Source organism: Aspergillus pseudoviridinutans, assembly GCF_018340605.1.
Source record: "Aspergillus pseudoviridinutans IFM 55266 DNA, scaffold_5, whole genome shotgun sequence".
NCBI classification, from domain to species: Eukaryota; Fungi; Ascomycota; class Eurotiomycetes; order Eurotiales; family Aspergillaceae; genus Aspergillus; species Aspergillus pseudoviridinutans.
The window spans coordinates 3965395-3986853 of NW_025091285.1; the positions used below are offsets into that span (position 1 = coordinate 3965395).

General features: G+C 41.5%; 4 protein-coding genes across 4 annotated transcripts; 1 reads left to right on the forward strand and 3 right to left on the reverse strand.

The window, feature by feature from the left end:
* Positions 1 to 2543: 2543 nt before the first annotated feature.
* Positions 2544 to 4328, reverse strand: Asppvi_008449 (uncharacterized protein; the record flags this gene model as incomplete). The annotated part of the gene is made up of 2 exons (XM_043304318.1): positions 2544 to 3781; positions 3806 to 4328. The coding sequence occupies 2 exons, from the start codon at positions 4326 to 4328 to the stop codon at positions 2544 to 2546; spliced, it is 1761 nt and encodes a 586-aa protein (XP_043160253.1).
* Positions 4329 to 4846: 518 nt separating this feature from the next.
* Positions 4847 to 5690, reverse strand: Asppvi_008450 (GNAT family N-acetyltransferase; the record flags this gene model as incomplete). Its single annotated transcript, XM_043304319.1, has 3 exons — positions 4847 to 5044; positions 5097 to 5115; positions 5176 to 5690. The coding sequence occupies 3 exons, from the start codon at positions 5688 to 5690 to the stop codon at positions 4847 to 4849; spliced, it is 732 nt and encodes a 243-aa protein (XP_043160254.1).
* A 6233-nt stretch (positions 5691 to 11923) lies between these two features.
* Positions 11924 to 14324, reverse strand: Asppvi_008451 (retropepsin-like aspartic protease; the record flags this gene model as incomplete). Its single annotated transcript, XM_043304320.1, has 4 exons — positions 11924 to 12046; positions 12192 to 12412; positions 12471 to 14239; positions 14296 to 14324. The coding sequence occupies 4 exons, from the start codon at positions 14322 to 14324 to the stop codon at positions 11924 to 11926; spliced, it is 2142 nt and encodes a 713-aa protein (XP_043160255.1).
* Positions 14325 to 14628: 304 nt separating this feature from the next.
* On the forward strand, positions 14629 to 15572 carry Asppvi_008452 (uncharacterized protein; the record flags this gene model as incomplete). Its single annotated transcript, XM_043304321.1, has 2 exons — positions 14629 to 14974; positions 15025 to 15572. The coding sequence occupies 2 exons, from the start codon at positions 14629 to 14631 to the stop codon at positions 15570 to 15572; spliced, it is 894 nt and encodes a 297-aa protein (XP_043160256.1).
* Between the last annotated feature and the right edge of the window lie 5887 nt (positions 15573 to 21459).

A 21459-nucleotide genomic window follows, 5' to 3' on the forward strand; every position in this document is an offset into this window, starting at 1 on the left:
CATTGTGTCGCTTCTGACTTGAAGTCCCGTAGGGGCAGACAAACCGAGTGTAGTAATTATGCAGGATATATAATTATTGTAGATGAATCTCAACCAGACATAAACTTCTGTTGTTGACTGGGGTACCCCATAACCCTGTTCAGCTTGCCTTATTTATACATCTCCTATTCTTTCGCAGCGACCAAAATAATAGCAGTAGCGCTGGACCTTTACCGAAAAACTATTATGTGAGTTGACAGTCTCTTCTTTCATTCTTCCACAGATGCGTGCAGCTCATGTTAACATTAGGCTCTGGTTATGAGGCTAGGCAACTATACTTTTTGGAGCTTTAAGCCTTAGCTATGAGTTTTCAAGAGCTGCACTACAATCTCCACCGATCCAGCGCTGAGTCAGTGCTTTTGCTGATTCTAGCTAGATGAACGAAGCTAGTCGTCCAGCGGCGCGATGCTCTTGTCATGGACGACATCCTCCCAGTTGTCCAGACACTGTGGTTTGTGGCAAACGTATGTAGAGCGATTATTGTTGGTTATGGCAAATTCAGTGGTGGGCGGGAAATGAAAAAGGGCAGAAAATTGTAAACTAGGCGTCATCTAAGACGCTGCTATATCAAATTGGAACAGTAGGTACAATGGAACCTTCATAAGCCAACTCCTGGGGTAACTCTACGAAGCTCATGTTTGCCGACGGTAACTCTTACGAGGGCTTGTGAAATCGGCGCAACGCACTTCAGAATACGTAACGGAAGTTGCGGTTATCGACATCTGTCAGGTCTTCTACAGCTACAGGAATGGTACCAGGCTTTCCTGCTTCATGGGCAGTAATAGGAACGGATGATCCGTACTGTTGACCCCGTCGTTGATTTTCCCACCGCCAGCAGAAGCTCAATACAAGAATAAGCACTGTAGCGACGGAGAAGCAGATAATGATCAATATAAATCCACTCTAAATGCATGCCAGCATCCAGGCAACAAAGAAATTAGCCTCATACTCACATCGTACGCCGGTGCTTCATCGGAGAAGAGAAATGGACCAACAATATTGCTAATGCAATAAGCAATGAACATCATCGCGCTGATATTGTCCTTCTTGGTGAATCCTACCACATTGGAAGATATAATCAGCAGGGTCATTGGGATTCCAGCTGCGCAAGCCGAGAAAATGAGCATTCTAAATAGACGAGCGCCTTTGTTTTCGCATCTGTAGATAATCATACAACCAACAAGTCTAAGCATAGAAGGCCGTTAAATAGTTTCCGGGAATATAACAGAGACAATACACTCACGCCATGATTGGGCAACATGCCACCAAGATACAACGACTATCATGGAGTTTACCTGCAAGGACAGTGCTGTATCAATCCAGAGTCAGTATAGTTCGTGTGTTTCAGGAGCGCCTTAGCAGGGACCAACCTTCCAACAGCGAACATGGCATGGACTGCGCCCATAGGCATCTGCAAAAGGCAGACATTGGAGGGTCGAGAACCCCAAACTAGGACTGAGTCGCTGATAGTAACCCGCATGCAGCCATCAGAGACTTACCATTGTAAGTCCTCCGTTGGGACTTGTTAGCTATCTCAAAGATAAGCAGGATCCAGATCCCGTAGTCCGAGAGAGTCTCCCAGGCCTGACGCCACTGAATGACATTGTTCTTTGTCCCGGTCTGACTGTCTGTGTTCGCTCCTCTGCTGCCTGTCGTTCGTCTTCTCTAAGGAGCCGCGCAGATAAAATGGAATCTGGGAGAAAAATGAGCAATACGATTGCCCAGATCATAGTGATCAGGCCGTAGATAATGAACAGCCACTGCTTTTAGGTTAAAAACAGTGGAAACCTCAACATCGAGGAGCTTACCTTCCATGCAGGCAATGATCCGTCAATCTGAGCATGTGCTGGCCAAAGCAAAGCAGGGAGTAAATACCACAGATTGGCCAGAAACCAAAATACCGTCTGGAGACAGACAATCCCGTACAATAAACAGTGTAAATGTCTCACAAGAACAAGGGACTTCCTATATATAGTAGACATTGAAGTATGCTGTACTTCTTAAACCCTACTAATAAAATATACCTAGTACTAAATCAGGAACATGTTAGGGCCTACTAAACTTTAGGGGAAACTTTAGGGGAAACTCTGCTAAACTTTAGCATATTAATTTAGTATTAATAATCTATATATATCTTCTCTATATAATACTAACTAATTAACTAGCTATATGAATATATCTTAATTAAGTTTTAGTCCTTTATAATTAGTAGTTAATAKAGAAAATAATAGCTTCTTATCCTACCTTAAAGTCCTATAGGAATAGTGAGTAGTTCTCTATACTATATATGGTAACTACTATATCTATTAAAATCTTCTATAGTATTTATAAGAGAAGTATTAATTATAAAGAATATAATAGAGGGAAATTAAAGCCTATAGCTAATTAGAGAATATAGCTACTACTATTAGGGATATAATATAACTCGGGGGGCAGAGAAATACAGGTCGCCACTAGAGTATAGCGGATAAGCTGCGATTTGCCTATTATGAACATATTCCACCTCAGGACAAATCCTTGATTTGGACATTGCTGAATCCACCACTGCCGTAGCCCCCATACAGACCTGTAGCACCCCGTAGCAAGCCATTGTTTGTAACACTCAGAGTAGTTTTCACACCTCCACTTCCAGTCAACGTAGCAACAAGACTTGTCGATTTGACGGAAAGAGACAATTGGTATTGTTGGTTTGCTCTGACACCCCCAGAGACTGGCTGCGACTTCAAGGTCGTGGTCGCAGTATCACCCACTTGGTACAGAGTAAGATCGCCCTTGTTACTGTCAATGGCGGCCGTATACCTGCTCAAGTGGGAATCGTTGGGCGAATTAGATGCCCTCACCACGACACCCGCAACGCCAGATTTGCTCGTGATGATAACATCCGCGCTGATCTCATAGTTCGTCCACCCAGAAGAGCCTGTAAGCGCAATCGTTGGCTTGGTGACTGCCGGGAAGACGTATTGATCCTTATAAATGGACCATATTTGGTCGAAATCAATCCAGCTAGCCGCGCCAGCGCTTGAAAAGTTCGAGTTGTACGGCAAGGTTGCGATTGGTGCTGCAAGGGTGCCCTCTTCACATTGCTTGCCCTTGGCTGGCGTATCCGTTGAATACAGGATTTCTCCATTCGGCAAAGACAGCAGGTCGGGACTGTAGTTGCTGTTGCAATTATCGGCAAGTGGGACGTACCAAGGGGCCGAGGCCCAGTACCAATCATCCTTTCCATAATTCTTGTTGATATGGACAACATGGTGATTCTCGAGTGTGGGGTCAGTAGCATTCTTCGTAGCCGATGCATCAAACCACCTCTTACGTGAGCTGGAAACGATCAACTGTTTCCCCACGGGATCCCAAATGGAATAGGGGCTCCCACAGCCCAAAACGCCATCGGGTGTTGACACGTAGGTTCCATTGTCGCTAGGGTTCCACGTCACGCCATCTTTGGATGTCTTCCCATGGACAGGGCAAGTGCCAGTTGTTTTGTAGTATCTGACATCACACCATTCATAGCTCATGAAATACTCCCCATTGTCCATCTTGGCGACTGTAGCCATTCCAGGCCGGATCACCTGGTCTGAGCTGACGACGTCGGGAATAGGGCGGCCATCTCTATCACCACTCCAGTTATCACCTCCGTCTTTGGAGACGAGATGGACGAGTTTTTGTGAGTGTTTCTCGTAGTCTCGCTCATCCGAGAAAACCGCAACAATGTTGTCCTGATTATCCAGGTACAAGAAAGGCTCTCAGATGCCGGCAGAGGGGTTACCAGGCTTCCCAGTGATAGTATGTCCCCTTTGCCAGACACCTATGTTGTCCCATGTCTTTCCATGATCCGCCGATCGCCAGGAGTAGAAGTCGGTTCTATTTCCGTCGTGTAAATTTCCGACTAAAAGGAGAGTACCCGCAGGGTATTTCCCAAGCTGCTGAGGGAATTCGAACAAAAAGGGCTGGTAATAGAAGAGATTTGGGAGACCATCTGGAGCAGATACTGTTGCCAATGTATTCCATGATCGGCCCTGGTCGCTGCTTTCCTGAATGATGAAGTTACTCGCCGTTCCATTTGAGACCGTGATATCATTGGGCTTGTAGTACCAGTGCTCGAAGGTAGCTAGCAAGTGACCAGTCGCATCACCTGCATGCTTCAGTTGAATGACACGCGCAGTTGCGGCTGCCTCATTTTTGTACTGAGGTTGCCAAAGTGGAACATAGGCTGTTACTGACTGGGCACTTAGTGCAGCCAGTGAGATAAGAGCGCGTGCACCTGTAGTGACGCTACTAAACTTAACCATGGCCTCCAAGACTAAAGTTTTTGTGTCGATGGCTTGAAGATATGTTTATTCCTTGCATGACCTCTTCGCTATATATAAAATTGGGCTGTTATTGATCTACACGCCATGTCGGGTGTTAGGCCCCCCGCCATCTTCTTGGTATGGAGAAGATCGACGAGCTGAAAAATGTTGCAGGGGTACATACGCAGTGCTTCAGCTTGCAAATACTTTCCATGCGAAGAAACCCCGAAAAGTTCCGACCTTAATTCTGTATAGACGAATCATCATTGCTGAGTTTTGGCTCGCTTATGGTAGGCTTGTCGCGTCAGCCTATGAGAGCGCATTTTCGTGAGGCCTTAGGGGAGGCCTTATGGGAGGCCTGATGCCTGGCCAGGGTCAACAACTGGTGACGCGCGCTGCGCACGCTGTGGCCCTGAAACGAAACGGGTTGAAAAGTGAAACAAATTGGAGAGATAACATGAAAGTTGCATGCTTGGTTTTTGGTACGGCGCAGGAAAGTTAGTCATGTCAAACACTATTTACATAAGGTAACGGAAACTCTCTATCTCCTGGTCGGGCTTGTTTGACAATCCCTGGGCCTGCTCCTCCTCGGTCAGCTGCGCCGGCGGACCATACAGGGCGTCGCGGCGCCGGTTCTCAAAGATGTAGTAGACCAGCAGGCAGAGGAGGAAGAACGCGCCAAAAGCCAATCCCGAAATGCCGGCTTTCATACCGGTCTACACTCATTATAACGCCTGTATTATATATCCAAGTCTGTAGCAAACTTACCGGATAGCTAGGCTCCTCACTGTCGATGAAGAATTGAGGTCCGACGATGTTTCCAACTCAATACGCCAGCTATACTGACGCCTCGAAAGCTTTGTGATATGTTACAGTCCCAATAGGTGTTGGCTTACGCCATGTGAGAGCCATGAAATATTCTGGTGCCACTCCTGGTAGTTGCAGAGAAGGCTCTGCCTTGAAACCAAAACGCGTGTAGTATTTCGGGCTTCCCAATACAACACACCCAGCCGCATGGCGAGTCTGAATATCTGCCATCGCACGTTCTATTAAGATCGACCCTATGCCGTTCCCTTGGTACTCAGGCAATACGGAGATGGGCCCTAGCCCGTACCAATTCTCACTACCATCCGAGATATTGACAGGCGAGACAGCGACATGGCCCACAATTGTCTGTGTAACTTCGTCTTCTGCAACTAGAGAGACAGATAGATGGTTCGCTCCGCGGAGGCCGCGGACAATGGATTGCTCGTTGTGGTCTGTGTGCTCAGCATTCGCAAATGCAGCTGAAGTGACTTCATCAATTGATGATGCATCGGATTTTGTTTCAGGTCGGATACGAATTTGCCTTGCGCTCCTCATTCTAACGGATTGTTCCTGAGCGCCAAGAGGTGTTTGTCGTCAGGAAGACGCGGTTTAAGATGTTGACATTAGAGATGGATTGTGATCGGAGGTATGGATAGTATATATGGCTGGAAATATATGCTTACAGCCAATGGAAACAAGTCACAGAGAGTCATTCGGCAATCTGGGAGACAGATCTCCTGTTAAGTGACCAAAATTTGCACTTTAGGCGGTCAATAGGCGTAAACTAAGCAAGGGACTTGGCGCCTGCAGCCATCGAATAAAGAACTGAGCTTTCACCGCCTAGAAGATATTCTAAGAGTAGCGGCACCTTCCTACTAGTGTGGGTCCAAAGTATTTGGGAAAAACCCCCCTCCCTTGCCGCTAGAATCACCGCTTTCCATTTTGCCAACCTGAACGCCTGCGTACGAGATTTCCTATGGCGCGATCTAAGGAGCTTACACCTACTATTCGTGCTCAGATCTGCGAGCTACATGATATTGGATGGTAATATGAGCGTATTTATACGCGATATCCCCAGACACATTTCTCTACCATCCAATTACAAGTGTATGAGGCCCACCGAGTGCTTAAGGAGAGTTGATAAAATATACCACTGACCCTTCTAGATCATTTGACTTTCCGTATAGGTTCTCTCCTGCGAGAGGCTCTCTCGCCCAAGGTGCGCACTATGCGGCCTAACCCCTGATATCATACGACCCTTCATTGCGCTATCAATCATATGTAGAATGTCTTCATACTAGCAACATCGGGAGGAGAAGCATTGCTTATTCTTCACTGGATCCCCGAGTATGAGGTCCTGTGTTGTTCCATCTTCGTCCTGGTCTGTGTGCTCAGCATTTCTGAATGCGGCCGAAGCAACTTGACCAACTGATGATGCATCAGAGTTTTGTCTCAGGTTAGATACAAACTTGCCCTGCGCTTAGAGTTGCATAACCGAACCGCTAAAATCGAATCCAACCCTCACCGAACTCGCAGCGGTGAGGTTCGGTTCCTAGATTGCAAACTCGCACCGGATTAGGGGCGGGTCAGGGTCGGATCCAGGGGGGCATCAGTTAAACCACTAAAAACCGTTTTGCTTAGTAATCACTAATTTCTAGGATTTCCATAGAAATATTAATATCACTAGATAGCCTAGTATCTAGTCTATCTAAATATGAAATATTAATTCAAAATATCTAGTGGCTGGTGAGATATAATAGAATAATCATTTCTGTCATGGGTTGGTATGAAAGTGGTGATGGTTTATATATATATATACATTAACCTTTGATAATTATAATATCTAAGAATGATTTTTAACCACTAACCATTCAACCCTATAGATATTGAATTGATATTATAGATATATATTATAATAACTATAATTACTTTATATTTTATATAAAAATAATAATTTTATATAAGCATGCTAGATAGGCCTTAGGCATAGGCCTAAGATAGGAGTAGAGTTGCATTTGGTCTGAGTTCAGGCAAGTTCAAAACTAGTTAGAACCAACCTGCTGTGATTTCAAGTCCAAATTGTAGAAATCAGAACCAAACCTAATCTATTCTAATTTGGTTCAAGTTTAACCGTAAAAACCCGCTACTAGGCCTAGATAGGCCTAGCTAGGTCCCCACTAACTAACTATGGTTAGATTTGGTTTGATTTTCGGGCGAGTTAAACCACTATCATTTAGTAAATTTTTGCTGTTTTAAAATTTCAAATAATTATTAACTACTATACTATCTACCATACTATTACTATACTTATAGAAAATTAATATTTTTATATAAAATATATAGTATTTATTATTATAATAATCTATATCTAAAATATTAATTCAATATCTATAGGATTGAATAGATGGTGGTTAAAATCATTATTAGATCATAGTGATTGTTGAAGGTTGATGTATATATATAAATCATCACCACTTTTATACTAACCTATGATAGAAATGATTATTCTCTTATATCTCAGCAAACACTAGGTATTTTAAATTAATATTTATATATTTAGATAGCCTAGATTTAGGGCTATCTAGTGATATTAAAGTTATTAGATATATCCTAGAAATTAGTAATTTTTATCTAAAACAGTGAGGGTTGGTTAGTCGAATCCAATAAATCCTCAAAAATCAAAACCGACGGTTTTAACCGAACTCGAATCAGTTCTAACCTAGGGAAACCAAAACCAGTGTGATTCTATAGGCTTAGAACCGAACCCTCACCGCTGCGAGTTCGGTGAGGGTCGGATTCGATTTTAGCGGTTCGGTTATGCAATTCTAGATAGGAGAAATTGAATTCTGAAAACTATTAAATTTTTGATATTACCTAGGCCTACCGCCAGCCTAGAGAGGCTAATGACTTGGTCTGGCATAAGAAAGCATACATGCTATTGCAACGCTCTCTTTAAAATCCTAAAGGTTGTGATCTGATGGCCATGATGCATGATGTCTTCCTGCTCCTTAGTGACCTTGTCCTACTGGTGGCACGCACTGGCACCTGTCGTAAGCTCTAGAAAGATGTGGTTGGTAATGGCACAGCCCACCCATGGCTATGGCTCTTCAGTCACTCACCAAAAACCTAATATTACATAATGTGAAAGTTCATGTAAAAGTACAATATAAGTGTTGCTGTCTGTCCATCCCTCAGTGTATGGCTGAGGCAGTTCTCCAGGGGAGCCAGATGAAAAGCAAGTAAACCCTGTATCACCTACGTGGTGACAATTTATCCGCCTTGTCAGTTGAAAGTTCTCTCTTTTGAATTATGTCATGTAGCGCTGGAAGGTTTTGTCTATATTATAAGTTAATCCGTGATGTGCATGCATGCAACATCACAGCCTCACTGCTCGGAGTTGAATGATAAGTAATGTTGGATGACTTGTGACAACCTGCGCCACATCTTACAGCCTGGCGATGCTGACCCCGCAGTCCAAAATTTGTTCTTTGATTATCACTTAAACTCCTTAACTCAATAGCACTTATCCTCAACTTTGGAATAGATTTCATCAAATTCCACCCATCGGGATCTCCCAGTGACTCTCGTCCTGTGTCCCGAATGGCAGACCTGCATTCCCCCCGACTTCCGAGACCAAAGCCCCCGGTGCAGGATGTTCCTCCCGATGGGACACATAATGACGTTGAAGGCCTTGGCTCTTGGGCAGAGAACTCCCGGACATCGTTACTGAATACGCGCAAGGGTTGGCTTCTAGGTACAACAAGCCGCCTCCGGTCGCGAATGATGTGTTCGATATTTCGCAAGAGGTAGATTCCACCCAGCCACATGATTTTGCAATGCCTATTTAAAGGTGAACTCCTTCTTTTCTCTTTTGATTCAAGATCTAACCTGCGCCTAGGCAAAACTACTTGAAGCTGCCTGATTCTCTTAGTGACAGATGGTACCCAACACGAACGAGTGGCAGCAAAGAACCCCAAGACAGAGCTGCAGTACCAGCAGATAGAGCACCTGGGGTGTTCTACTGCGAATGGACGGGCTGCCTATAAGTTGGATATTTCACGTGAGAAGTCGCTCTGTGCACCATATTAAATCTGCATATGTGTCCCCTTTGTTATATAGCTATGGTGAAAATGGATGCCTCAAATCATTTGGAAGGAAGGATAAACTGACGAGGCATATACGCATGTGCCACCCGAACTTTCAAGGTATGCCATCCGCGGACGTGCCCGTGCCTATGCCCATGAATCAGTACAGAATGACTCAAATGAAGAAACAGAAAACCAGCAAGCTAAGAGCGCCAAAGTTTTTGAATCAAACTGGCAGCTTCCACTGATTGTTTCCGATGCGTCGGACAAAGAGAAGCTCTTGCTGGATACACTTACTTTGACAAGGTCCAAAAACACTGTTACGTATCAACCTGTGAGCAATATATTCAAGAAACATATGGGAACACGGGCACTATGCTTCTCAGAAATATTATACAATCCCTGGAAGATGGCAGTGGCAAATATAGTAAGCAACAGATTAGCAGAGCACATCACTATTAGTTCTGACAAGGGTGTAGAGGATGATGACATGATGATTAAGGTGCAAACTGGCGAAGTCCATGTATCATTACACCTATCACTCAGCCACCTTTGGGATCTACTATTGTGGGTTTACCTGACATTCCATCAACCAATGCTAGGAAAAGTTTGTTCATTAACTGGCCATATTAACAGAGAAAATGTGGCCCTACAAGCATTAACCCTGGCCGCAATACCGCGAAAAACAGATTATTAGTCCCATCTCTTTGAGACTGCAATTATTACAATGGATCCTCACATCTAATCAAGCTCAGAGATCTTTTGAAGGCAGAATTCCATTTAATGGTTCAAATGGCAGGGGTTGAGTACCCTATCATGGTTGATCATAGTCTAGTACTCATAGGATATTCAACCACTCTCATTCCTGTGGAAGAGATTGACCATCAGACAGTCCTCTGACACTTGGAAACAGCGAGTCATAACTTTCAATTCAAAATCAACGAAATCTCAGCAATCAAAGGAATTTGGATAAAAAAGACAAAGCTAGAGGATCTTAGATTAAAAAAAGCCTTACTTACTTAGTGTCTGAAAGCAACCACACCCTTAGGAATAAGCAGCTCAAGTTCCACTGTGTGATAGTCTGACACAAAGCTCAAGCAATCTACCTAGAATTAGAAGGGGGCAAATTTGCAGTTTACAGCAACAACCACTTCCCCTCTTCAGATTAGAGGACAAGCTAGCATGACATTTAATTAAAAAATCAATATACTGTGATTCGATGCTACAGGAAATTATTAAAAATACCTGACAACCAGTCTAATAGAGCAGGTCATTCTCTATAACATCAGCAAGTCTAGGGCTTAGCTTATGCCCTTGATTTATATTTTCCATAAGATGCTGCTTGCATATTACCAAAAGATTCCAACCAGATATCAAAAGAATAATATATGGCTAGCTATACAAGTGTCCAATGGTGCTTTGGCATTATTTACTGCACTTAGTGACAGTGCTCAGTGTGTTATTGAAGGGTCTGAAGAAGATCGGTTGACCATACAGGACTTAATACTCAGATTTTTAATCAATCTCTCTAAAACGTCCTCGCGAAGCCCGAATAGATCTAAGATGTACAGGTACAAATTCATGGACATTATTATGGATTCCCCAAGAGCAAGCTCAAGAGAAGCCATATCAAAAAAGAAGGATTGGCGTGGACCTCATTATTAGGCAAGGTTAATTATCTCTTCTATTCAGGGCTTAGTGATGCCATTCTTGGGTTGAAAGCTAATACAGATAAATCACCCTGCAATCAACTGCCTAAGGGCTTTGACTGGCTAGCCACATCTATGCACAGCATCGACGCACTGAATGATCAACACGGCAGTCGATCTGTAGGTGTGGCATAGAGAATATCTAGCCAACATCATTGGTTCATGACAGGGACACCATTCCAAATATGCCAACATGGAAATAGAAGTCAATTCTCTTGTTGGAGCACGTGCTCTTTCTTACAGGATATCACGAGTCGAGCATGGACACCTCAGCAAAAGTATGAGCAAACCCAGGATTTTTCTGATGGCGCTGTTGTTTTCGGCTGTGAGAAAAAAAAGAACGATGTGCCGTATGCCTATGCCAGATTTGACCGCTGGAATAGTAGGTCCAGGTCAATTAATTCAACACTCCACTGCCATGCCTGCGATCAGAACCGCTCAAGAGACATCGTGATATATCTATCACATCGCCCTTACCCCGAAGAAAACTGAGGTCAATGATGAGTACAGCTTCCTTACGCTGAAACGAGGAACGAGTGAAGGGGTTACTACCCTGCGCGAGCTGCCCGCAAAGTTTTACCGGGTTCGTGCTGCAAAATCGGTCCAAATTCTCGCCGCTGATTGGTCAATTTTCGCTGCTAAGACGTGTTCTGGTTCCATTTTTAGTATACAATTGCGTGAAGGGTTAGGGTTAGGGTGCTCCATTCGTAGTGGCCAAGTCTCGCCACTAGTACTTCCAGGTATATCTAGGCTAAATTATGAGCTTATTATAAAGGTGATCCGCACTATCTCGGTTTCTCTAAATCCAATTATACAATGAAAGTCGATCATGACATGAGTCAAGAATATATGAAATCATTGATTATGACAGACAGCAAGATGGATATATGGATATATTATGCGGCCAAAAAAGAGGCTAATGAAGTGACACTATACAGGGATGGGCCAGTGGCAAGTATTCCGCGTATTAACGTTGATGCGCGGACTGCGTAACTCATATCTCCAAGCTTGAGTATTCCTGATTACATGGTCCATGCGAGAAAGCATTCCACACAGGACGGACAATGCGGACATCACGCCGAGCCTCTCCGTCAGCCTTCTTTAGGTCCAATTCAGCCTACATCGAGCAATTGTTAGCTCGTACCCGCTTTCCCGCGCCTCAACCAAACCGAGAATTTCAGAAACCTCCTCTTATGTGCTTGACATGATCTAGACCCTTGATGTCTGTAGGTGCTTGAATGTGAAGATGTAGTCGATTGCACTTGCGAAACAGCGGCTGCAGAAGGCAATTGTAGGCTCTGCGGCTGACTTTTTGTCTGTACGGCCGTGAATGCCCGGTCCCATTCGGCGCATCGCTCGTCCTCGATGTTTCGCGCAGCGGTCCCCTTGGCTCCTGGAAGTGTAGAGATACGGTCTGCCTCTTCACCGCGGCGAACAAGTTCCAGATACCGTAAATCAGCAAGAGAGAAGGAGGTTGCATTCACTGGGAAACAATAGTCAGAGAGGAAATCTGTGATATTGCGGTACAGTGGATATCTTACTTTGCGTTTGCTTCTTTCTCTTATCAACATCAATCGCAAAAAAATAAGTCAGCATGTCTTCATCTTCGCGGTCGTCATCATTATCTGTTAAGTACTGATGATATTGTGAGAAAGCTTTGGTGTCAAAGAGGAAAGTGTCGCTCAAGACGACATTCGCGGGGGCGTCCTTCAGAATATGAAAGTTAAGAGGGTAAGGTGAGCTAAATTCACCATCGCGGCCAAAGCGCCATTTGACATTATAGGCTATACCGACCGTGTCCGTGGCCGAATTATCGGCAAATTTCAGCCTCGTTTGATGCTCATGTCCAGTTTGAATGTGCACCCCAATACTTCGTGCATAAGCCTCATCCATGAGTAATACCTTTGAGCCGGAATCAGCCAGAGCAGTCTGCACCCGACCATTGATGGACCCCTCGAACATTGGAGTAGATGCCCCAAGGTATAAGAGATGGAACTGCGAGATACCTTTGGCAACTCTTTCTTTCACACGATGACAGAAGTTGGCGACGTTTGAGAACGTCTTTGTGAGTTTCAGAAATGGCTTCCCAATGATCACATTGTGGATGCAGTTTGGGAGAAGCTGGAATTCAAGGTTATGCACCTCATTTTCGCCGCTGAACATGAATGGTACAGTTACAGTTCCCACAGTCGTCACTTGCTTCCCACTACCGATGGTGACTTTGCAGGAGGTATTCCGGCTTATCGGCAACCCCAAGCGAAGAGCATATTCTTCTTTCATGAAGTTTTTCTTTGCCCCATAATCCCCAAGCGCGTTGGTGGAATGCTCTGCGAGTTGACACGGTATTTCGAAGATGCGATCATTGGAAAATGCACTTTCCAATTCCAATTCTTGCTTGCCGTCCGTTCCCCTCTTCTGATATGTCAATCTCAGGTTTTTCGACGAGCTTGACGAATCCAAGAATTCAAGGCCCCTCATAATTTGCTCTTCTGGCAAAATGTGGGTTTCTTGTCGCATATTTTGCCTACAAACCAGGGCCTTGGTGTAGTAGAAGAGCTGTTGGAGAACGTCTGGGCGAGCTAACACTGCAAGATGATGTTGCATCCTCCCAACCTTGGGACTGCGATCTGCATCTTGATTGTACCAATAACGCGAGACTCTAGCCCAGACTTCGCGGTCTTTCATATCAGTCTCTTCCACGGCCATGCGATATCGTCCTAAATCTCCCAGACACTCGATCCAAGTTTCCCGGAATTCCGAGACACTTTCAAACAGTGATGTCATCATCGAATAGGCGAGGTAGATAAAGTTAAGCATATGATCCAAAGGTTCTGGGAGCTTTCGTCGTAATAGCTCAAGGAATGAATGAATCCCATATCGCCACATCCGTGCAGGCAGCGCGTATTTCCTCGCAAGGCGTTTTAGCACTTGGGTTGCTGATGGACATTGCGAAGCCAAGAAGAAATCATGATGCTCGTATAAGAGTGCGCGATGTAAGGAAATCAGTGCTTGCCATTGTGACTCTGATAGTTCAGCTTTTGATTCCGTCTGTTGCTTGTCGATCTCGATGCACTTCTTCTCCACCATCACCAGCCCGGTATAGATTCCTCGAACTTCGTTGATCAATTGCTCTTCTTTGATGTGATTAGGTTCTTCTTGTTTGAAGAGACCCGGATCGCCATCCTGAACAGCCCTTATCGAGGGAGCACTCGTTTCTGAATGAGCTGGATAGGCCAACGGAGGGTCTGAATCGACTGTGGGTGGTTCCGACTCTGTTTTTTCATCACGAATCGATCTTTCAAAATATCTCCTATACGATGTCAGAAGATGAATGAAATGCGACTTGCCTGGTCACGAATAACACACCGTGGAGGATCGTCCTCATCAGCCTCCATGCTGGTGGAGTCCTACCGTGATTTAGATGTTCTGTGGGGTTAAATTTATTATTCGAACTTGGGATGGGTCTATCAAAGAAGTCAGAAATACTTGAGCCGGGGCCCCTGAAGATCGCGCAACTCGTCAGGCAGCCAAGCACAGCCACGTCGGGCATGCTGATGGGGAAGAAAGCCACATGTGGCCGCTGGCTGTCTCCCGCAGGCCGTCTCCAGGGCTGACAGCCAACACTGGCACAGCTTCAAAGCAGCAAAGCTTTGCTTGCAGATATCCACCACTAGATATTATCAGTAACTGAGCAATGTTATGGCAGCAGCTCTAAACCTGGACAGCACAGGGCTTGGGAATGCTCGCGACGGTTACCCCGCGCTCGCTGGCTGGATAGGACGAGACCCCGATGGCGAAACCCTGGTCTTCCGCAGGTTCAGGCAACTCAGCGCGCGCAACCTTCTCCACTTGCAGAGCCAGCTTATCCAACTGGAGCAAGAAATAGAGGAGCTTGATGACGAAGCGCGGAGGAGTACCGACCTCGACGCTCGTCAGGCATCGCGCCGATGGGAGACACTCACGCAGCTTGCCGCTGATCCGACAAGGCCAGAGAGGGAACGACTAAAGAAGGTGGCTGAGCTATCGGCTAAAGTCAAAGAATACGGTGAGTGTTTTACGCCGGCTGATGCCTTTTGAGCTAATATTGGAACTCAGAAGAGGCACTGCTGCGACAATCTCGAATCGCCGAATTAAGCGGGCCTAGCGATCGCGTTCTTTCCACTTACCGCGACTATATTGAGGGAAACGCCTGGAAAGGCCCCTATCTACCAGCAGTCCCGATTATAAGTGGAAGAGCCAAGGATATGCTGAAAGAAGCGGACGACCTAGTCGCCCTACGAAAGCCTGCCGATGAGGACATTCTCTCAAAATTTCTGCAAGATCACTGGGCCTTCCAGAGCCGCAAAACCATTGACCCACTCGATCGCACGACAGTCTACAAGGGACAGCATATCACACAGATAGTTGCCTTGATTAGTATCCTATCTGCCGCAGTCCTGTTGGTTGTTGCCATTATCAGTCTTTACGTTGCCAAGGACCCGACTACGAAGTTGGGTTTGGTGGTCGCGTATACGTTGATCTTTGCTCTCAGTATGGCGCTATTAACTAGTGCTAGGAGAGCAGAAATATATGGTGCCGCGGCCGCCTATGCTGCAGTGTTAGTTGTGTTCATTTCAGGAAACTTAGGGGCGGTACCATCCTGAGCCGTCTATGATTCTTAAAGATGAGAGATGTGCCAAGGAGACACGGCAGCGATTTAGGGGCATGCAGGGTGTGCAGGGCATTCAGGTGAATTATGATTCAGATCATTTTGAGATGGCGTCCGCAACTTCTTCATTATTGTTATGGCACACCTGCAGATGGCTGTTACGAGATGACTGCAGTTAACAAGGAATAGTTAGATGAGGCTTATAAGAAAGGCAGCATAGCCTTAATATAAGATCAGGGAGTAGTTAAGTCATATAACTAAATAGTCCCTGATACTAAGGAATAGTAATAGTCTATAAGGGACTATAATTATATAAAAGCACTATAGACCTTAGGTAAATAGTCTATAATAGGACCTTATAATAGCCTTAAGGTATAGACTAGAATAGAGGGACTATATAAGGATAGTTATTACTAATATATCTAGAGTTCTTAGTTTAGTTCTTTATATTTAATATTAATATCTTACTTAAGTATTAGATTACTAGTCTAATTTATTAGTTACTCTCTACTATTAAGTATATATACTTAATAGGCCTTGCTTCTATCTTTACTATTATTATTCTTATATTACTTATAGATTATCCTTAACCCCTAAAGAGGTTATTATATTAGTATATTATTAGGCTACCTAGTTAGTAGTCCTTAAGTAAGTATAGAGTATAGTCTAGAGACTATACTACCCTATTCCTAAAGTAGTTAACTAGCAGAGAATAGTAGAGATAGATCCTAGGGTGTGATAAATTAAATACCATAGTATAAATTACTTTAGGAAGTTTAATTAACTCTTAATATTAAATATTATAGCAGGAAATGCACTGCAGACCCCTACTAGCTTAAATATTAGTTAGGCAGGAATGCTGTAGTAACTAGCTATAATTATATAACCTTAGTAGATATATATTACTAAGGATAAAGTAATAGCTATACTTAGCTAGCTCTAGGAGTATATTTATTAGTTAGAGTAGTAGAATAAAAACCTAAATAGTTAACTTACAGCTAAGTCTATTAAGATTAGACTACCTAAACTATTTAATAGTACTTACTACTTAGACTAGGTTATAATTATTCCTTATACAGCTGGATATATATATTTAGATTAATAAAGAAAAACTTATAAATAAAGTAGATAAAGTCCTCTTTGTCACGGGCTAGAAGCCAGTCAACCTATAACCTAGGTTTGGACAGTAAGAAATTGCTAAGGAGTTCTAACTAGGGCTACAGTAGCTAAATATAAAAGATAGGTATGAATAGGAGATAAGGTTATGTAATAGAGTTGGTTAGTATATTAATTAGTATAGGGTCATGTGACTAAGCTGGTGTCTGCTCTGGATAAGACCTTGTTAGTGCCTAAGGCAGATTATAAGTACTTAATAAGCTTAAGTATTCAGTAGGCCCTGCCTGCTATATTACTCCCCCCTTCTAACTAGAGCTAGTGGCTCTCCTATACATTAAGTACTACTATATTAGTAAGGTTGGTAGCTAGCTCCTATATAGGGTATTTATAGCCTACCTACTTAACTAAGTACTCTATATAGCAGCCTTAGCTAACTTACTTCTTATATTTCTTTAAGATCTCCTTAACTATGTACTTAGCCTTACTATTAACTAGTTTTAGAGATAGTTAATAGTTATTATTTAACTAGCTTAGAAATAGGTTACTTACAGCAGGGCGCAAAAGGCTAATATAGAATATATTATATATACCTAGTAGTATATCTAGTTAGTAGGTATATAATCTAATAGCCTTAAGCACTATAAACTTTATATATTATATATTAAGCTTATAGCTAGGATAGTCTATATAAATATTCTATAAATCTAACTATACCTTTAACTTAATAGTATAGTGTAGGCTTACTAAATAGGAGTAGTTTAAATACTCCTTCTACTACTACTAGGCTGTAGTAAGTTCTAACTAAGCTATCTCTATAGCTCTCTATATCTTAATAATAATATTATTAGCCCTATCCTTTAGTAAGTAAGCTATACTAATAGTAGTAGTCTTATAATCTAATACTTTAATCTCTAGTAGCTTAATATTATATCTATAGTCTAGGAAGAATAGACTAATCCTAGTACTTATAGCATCCTAGCTATTAATTACTAGCTAGGCTATTAGTAGTAGTAACTTCTAATTAGTTTAAGTATAGTTATAGAAGTTTTGTAGGTAGGCTTCTAATATAGTATTTATTTATTTAATCTACCTATTAGTTTATAGATAGAAGACTATTAAAAGCTATTATTTAATTCCTAACTAATTATAAAAGTACTCCTAGAACTAGCTAATAAATTATAGATTATAATCTGATGTGATTATACTAGGAATGCTATAGTATCTAATAAACTAATTAATTAGTAGCTATACTATTATCTTAGAGTCTATTTACTTATAAGGTACTAAGATTATATCTTTTCTAAGCCTATTACTAATTACTATAATATCCCTATAGCTATTAGAGGTGGGTAGCTTTATAATAAAATTAATAGTAATCTTATACTACTTATAGTCTAGGATTAGTAGTAGCTTTAGTAGTCCCTAATGCTATTTATACTATATATAGTTAGTACTATACTTATTATAGTTCTGTATAAACTATTAAATATCTATTAAAAATTCTAGCTAGTAGAAGTTCTAGGTAATTATTATATATAGTATATTCTTTCTAGGGTGGTTAGTTAATACTAAGTTATAGGTCTCTTATAAGATCCTTATTTATAGAGGCTTAGAGTTAGGGACCTATTTATAGCCTTAGTATAGCAGGTAGCTATCTAGTAATACTAAGTACTTAATAATTAATACCTATATCTATAGTTCCTTTAGGAATTATATAGCTCCTTCCCCTATAGCTTATTATATATTATTTAAACTAGTATTATCTAGCTAGGCTTCTCTCTAGTATTCTTCTAGTAGTAAGAGTATTTTATCTATAGATATTATATATAAGATTATATAATAACTTAGATTATTATATTAATTACTATATTTATTTAGTAACCTTATATCTAAGTTAGATACTACTTTATAGTTATAAAATACTTATATATATACCTAGCTAGTAATAACCTTAAGCAGTACTAAGCAGTAATCATATACCTTAAGTCTATTATTATTAGCATCCTATAGCATATCTTGCTCCCTATATAAGAGGATATCTAGATAGATAGCTAGCTTCCCTAGCTAATAATATATCTTATAGTTAAATCTACTTAGTATATATAACTAGTAGAAATGCGATTTGCTGACTCGACGCCCTTTTCGGCCGCCCCCTCTTTTGGGTTTGGCGCCCGTGTGTGCCGCGCCGTATCCTGTATAGTGTTTCTTGTTTGCGGTTTAGCTTCCCTGTATTAGGTTTAGTGCTATGTACTAACCCTGAATAGGATCTGCTGTCTGCTACTGCCTGTCTTGCTGTCTTCTTAATCTATATAAACTTGTAGTGTGTTACTTAATAATAATACTCTTTTTCCCCAGCAGTTTTATTTCCCTGGGAAGTCCAGGCAGCAATAATATCCCCTAGTCAGCTGACATGTCCCATGGTTAGCTAAAAACTCAGCATCTGTGACACAGCCCCCCTTCTCCACTCATAAAATTAGATGGAGCTGCCTGTTTTAAAGGAGACTAAGGATAGATTATCTTGTCAGCCTATTAATCTGATAGGTAAATTATTTTATCCTACTGTATTTAGTTAAAGGGTGTCTTCTCTTGGATTTTCTACTCTATACATTAGAATGGATGTCCTGAGTTATAATACTTTTATATCTTATGTACCTAATAGTCTGGATGTATTTGCCTTCCTCATCCTCACGCAGTAGACAGAAAATGATGGGAAAAAGTAGAGGGCGAAGTGGAACCAATCCTAACTCTATGCTCTAGGATGGCTTGCACTAGCCCCCAAAATGCCTTATATTAGTTTATAAATGCAATGTAATACTTAAGCTAAAGTATCTCTACTCAAACAGGCCCATTACTAAATATATATATTATACTAAGTTATAATGCCAGTAGTTTGCTTTTAAACCTATAGCTAATTATAAAAATGCCTTATAGATAGCTGCAGCTGAGCTGATGCCTTTTAATTAACTATAGGCTCAGGGTTGAAGTTTCGCTGTGGACTAAGTACTGTTATAGCTAATAAGGGAACTTTTTTAGGCTTATCTTTGCCTTATTCTGAATTATTTCCTAGACTATACCAAATCTATAGCATTATATAATTAAATTATAATTAAGTAATTAGGGACTCCTATAGTGGACACTTTTTGTTCTTTTTGCTAAGGTGGTTTAGTGATTCACTTGATATACTGCCTAAAGATGATAAGTAGTTAGTGGAGTTTATCCACAGCTGCACTGTATTATGATCCATTAGGAATACCTTATCTTATAAATACTATTAACCCTTTGGCTTTGCCCAGAGCAACTAGTGAATATATTATCTGATCTTCTCCCCTTAATTCTCTTCTATAACTGTCCTAACTATTGGATCTTGCAGCCGCTGTGAGCCTGGGAGCTTTTAGAGATATATAAGTGAATCTTAATTAAATAGAGTTCTACTATAGCCCTAACTGTAAGTAGCCTTAAAGTATATTAGCCTTTACCAGTGGAAACTAGCTAGCTCTAGCCCCTGTTCTAGAGCCCTTTTAGTATTCTTTCTTTCCCACTGAGTCTGTCTTCATCTAAACACTAGCAGATATATCAGACACTCTTCTACCCCTAATGCATGAATGATCCTCTGCTGGTATTATAAAGCTATAGAATGTATTTAATATTAAGATAATAAATTTCTATAGTAGAGCTGTATCTCAGCTATAATTAATTATAGGAAATAAGATAATAGTAATAATAGATATATTAGCAGCTCTTGAAGCTCTGTTAAAGCTTATAAATAGCTTACTATTATTATTAGAGGCACTAGTATTTAAAGAGTCTATAACTCTGATATTACCTATAACAAACAAACTTGAGCAAGGAAATGCTCTGTCTAGTAGTATTTATAATACTATAGATATAGTAACTCCTCACCACTCTATACCACCTGTAGCTATATCTAAGTTAGCTAATAATGCATCTAATAGCCTTTTAGTGTGCTGTGATACTCACTAAGAGCTGGTTAATAATGCTATACATGAGCTATCTTATAACCTGGATTAGGATAGAGATTTATGCTTAACTATAATTAATACTCTAGATAAAACCAAAACTCCTGAGGTGGCTAAGGGTAAGTCTACCCAGTCTTGCAGACCTTATTAGTTAAATATATATACTTACCTAGAATACTCTGCTAGCTTAACTATGCTAAGCATTAAAAGATTAGAATCTTACCTATTAATTACTGTAGTTGTACTAGCACCTCCATAGGCATAAGAAAAAGCTACCAGGGTGACCACAAGGGTCACTACAGTAACTTGCAGGAAGCGGCTTTAATCTAGTTATAATAGTAATGACCACTAGCATCCTAAATTATCTATTCCTGATGTAACTAGATAGTGCCTAAAGAAGAAACTAAAACCTTCTATAGCTAAGTCTCTTCACCATTTACTTAACAGTTCCAACCCTATTTCATGTGGTTGTTCCCATGCTATCTACAAGGTCTATAGAAGAGCTATCCTTATAGTAGAATCCAGTGGACAGAAACCAGTATATTATTTTATATTTATTCCTAATGCTAGTTCACTGCTACCTTAGACCCCTGTGATTAATACATCAGGGAAATAAAGGCCATATACCTTAGATAAAAATGCACTGTTAGTTTAACTAAAAGAAAGAGAGGGAATATTATAGGTAGAGATTACTACACACTTCCCTGAATAGAGCACATCATCCCTCTAAGTATACTATTTAACTAAACTACACTATAAGGCAACTAATCAGGTTGCAAGGCTGTAAGT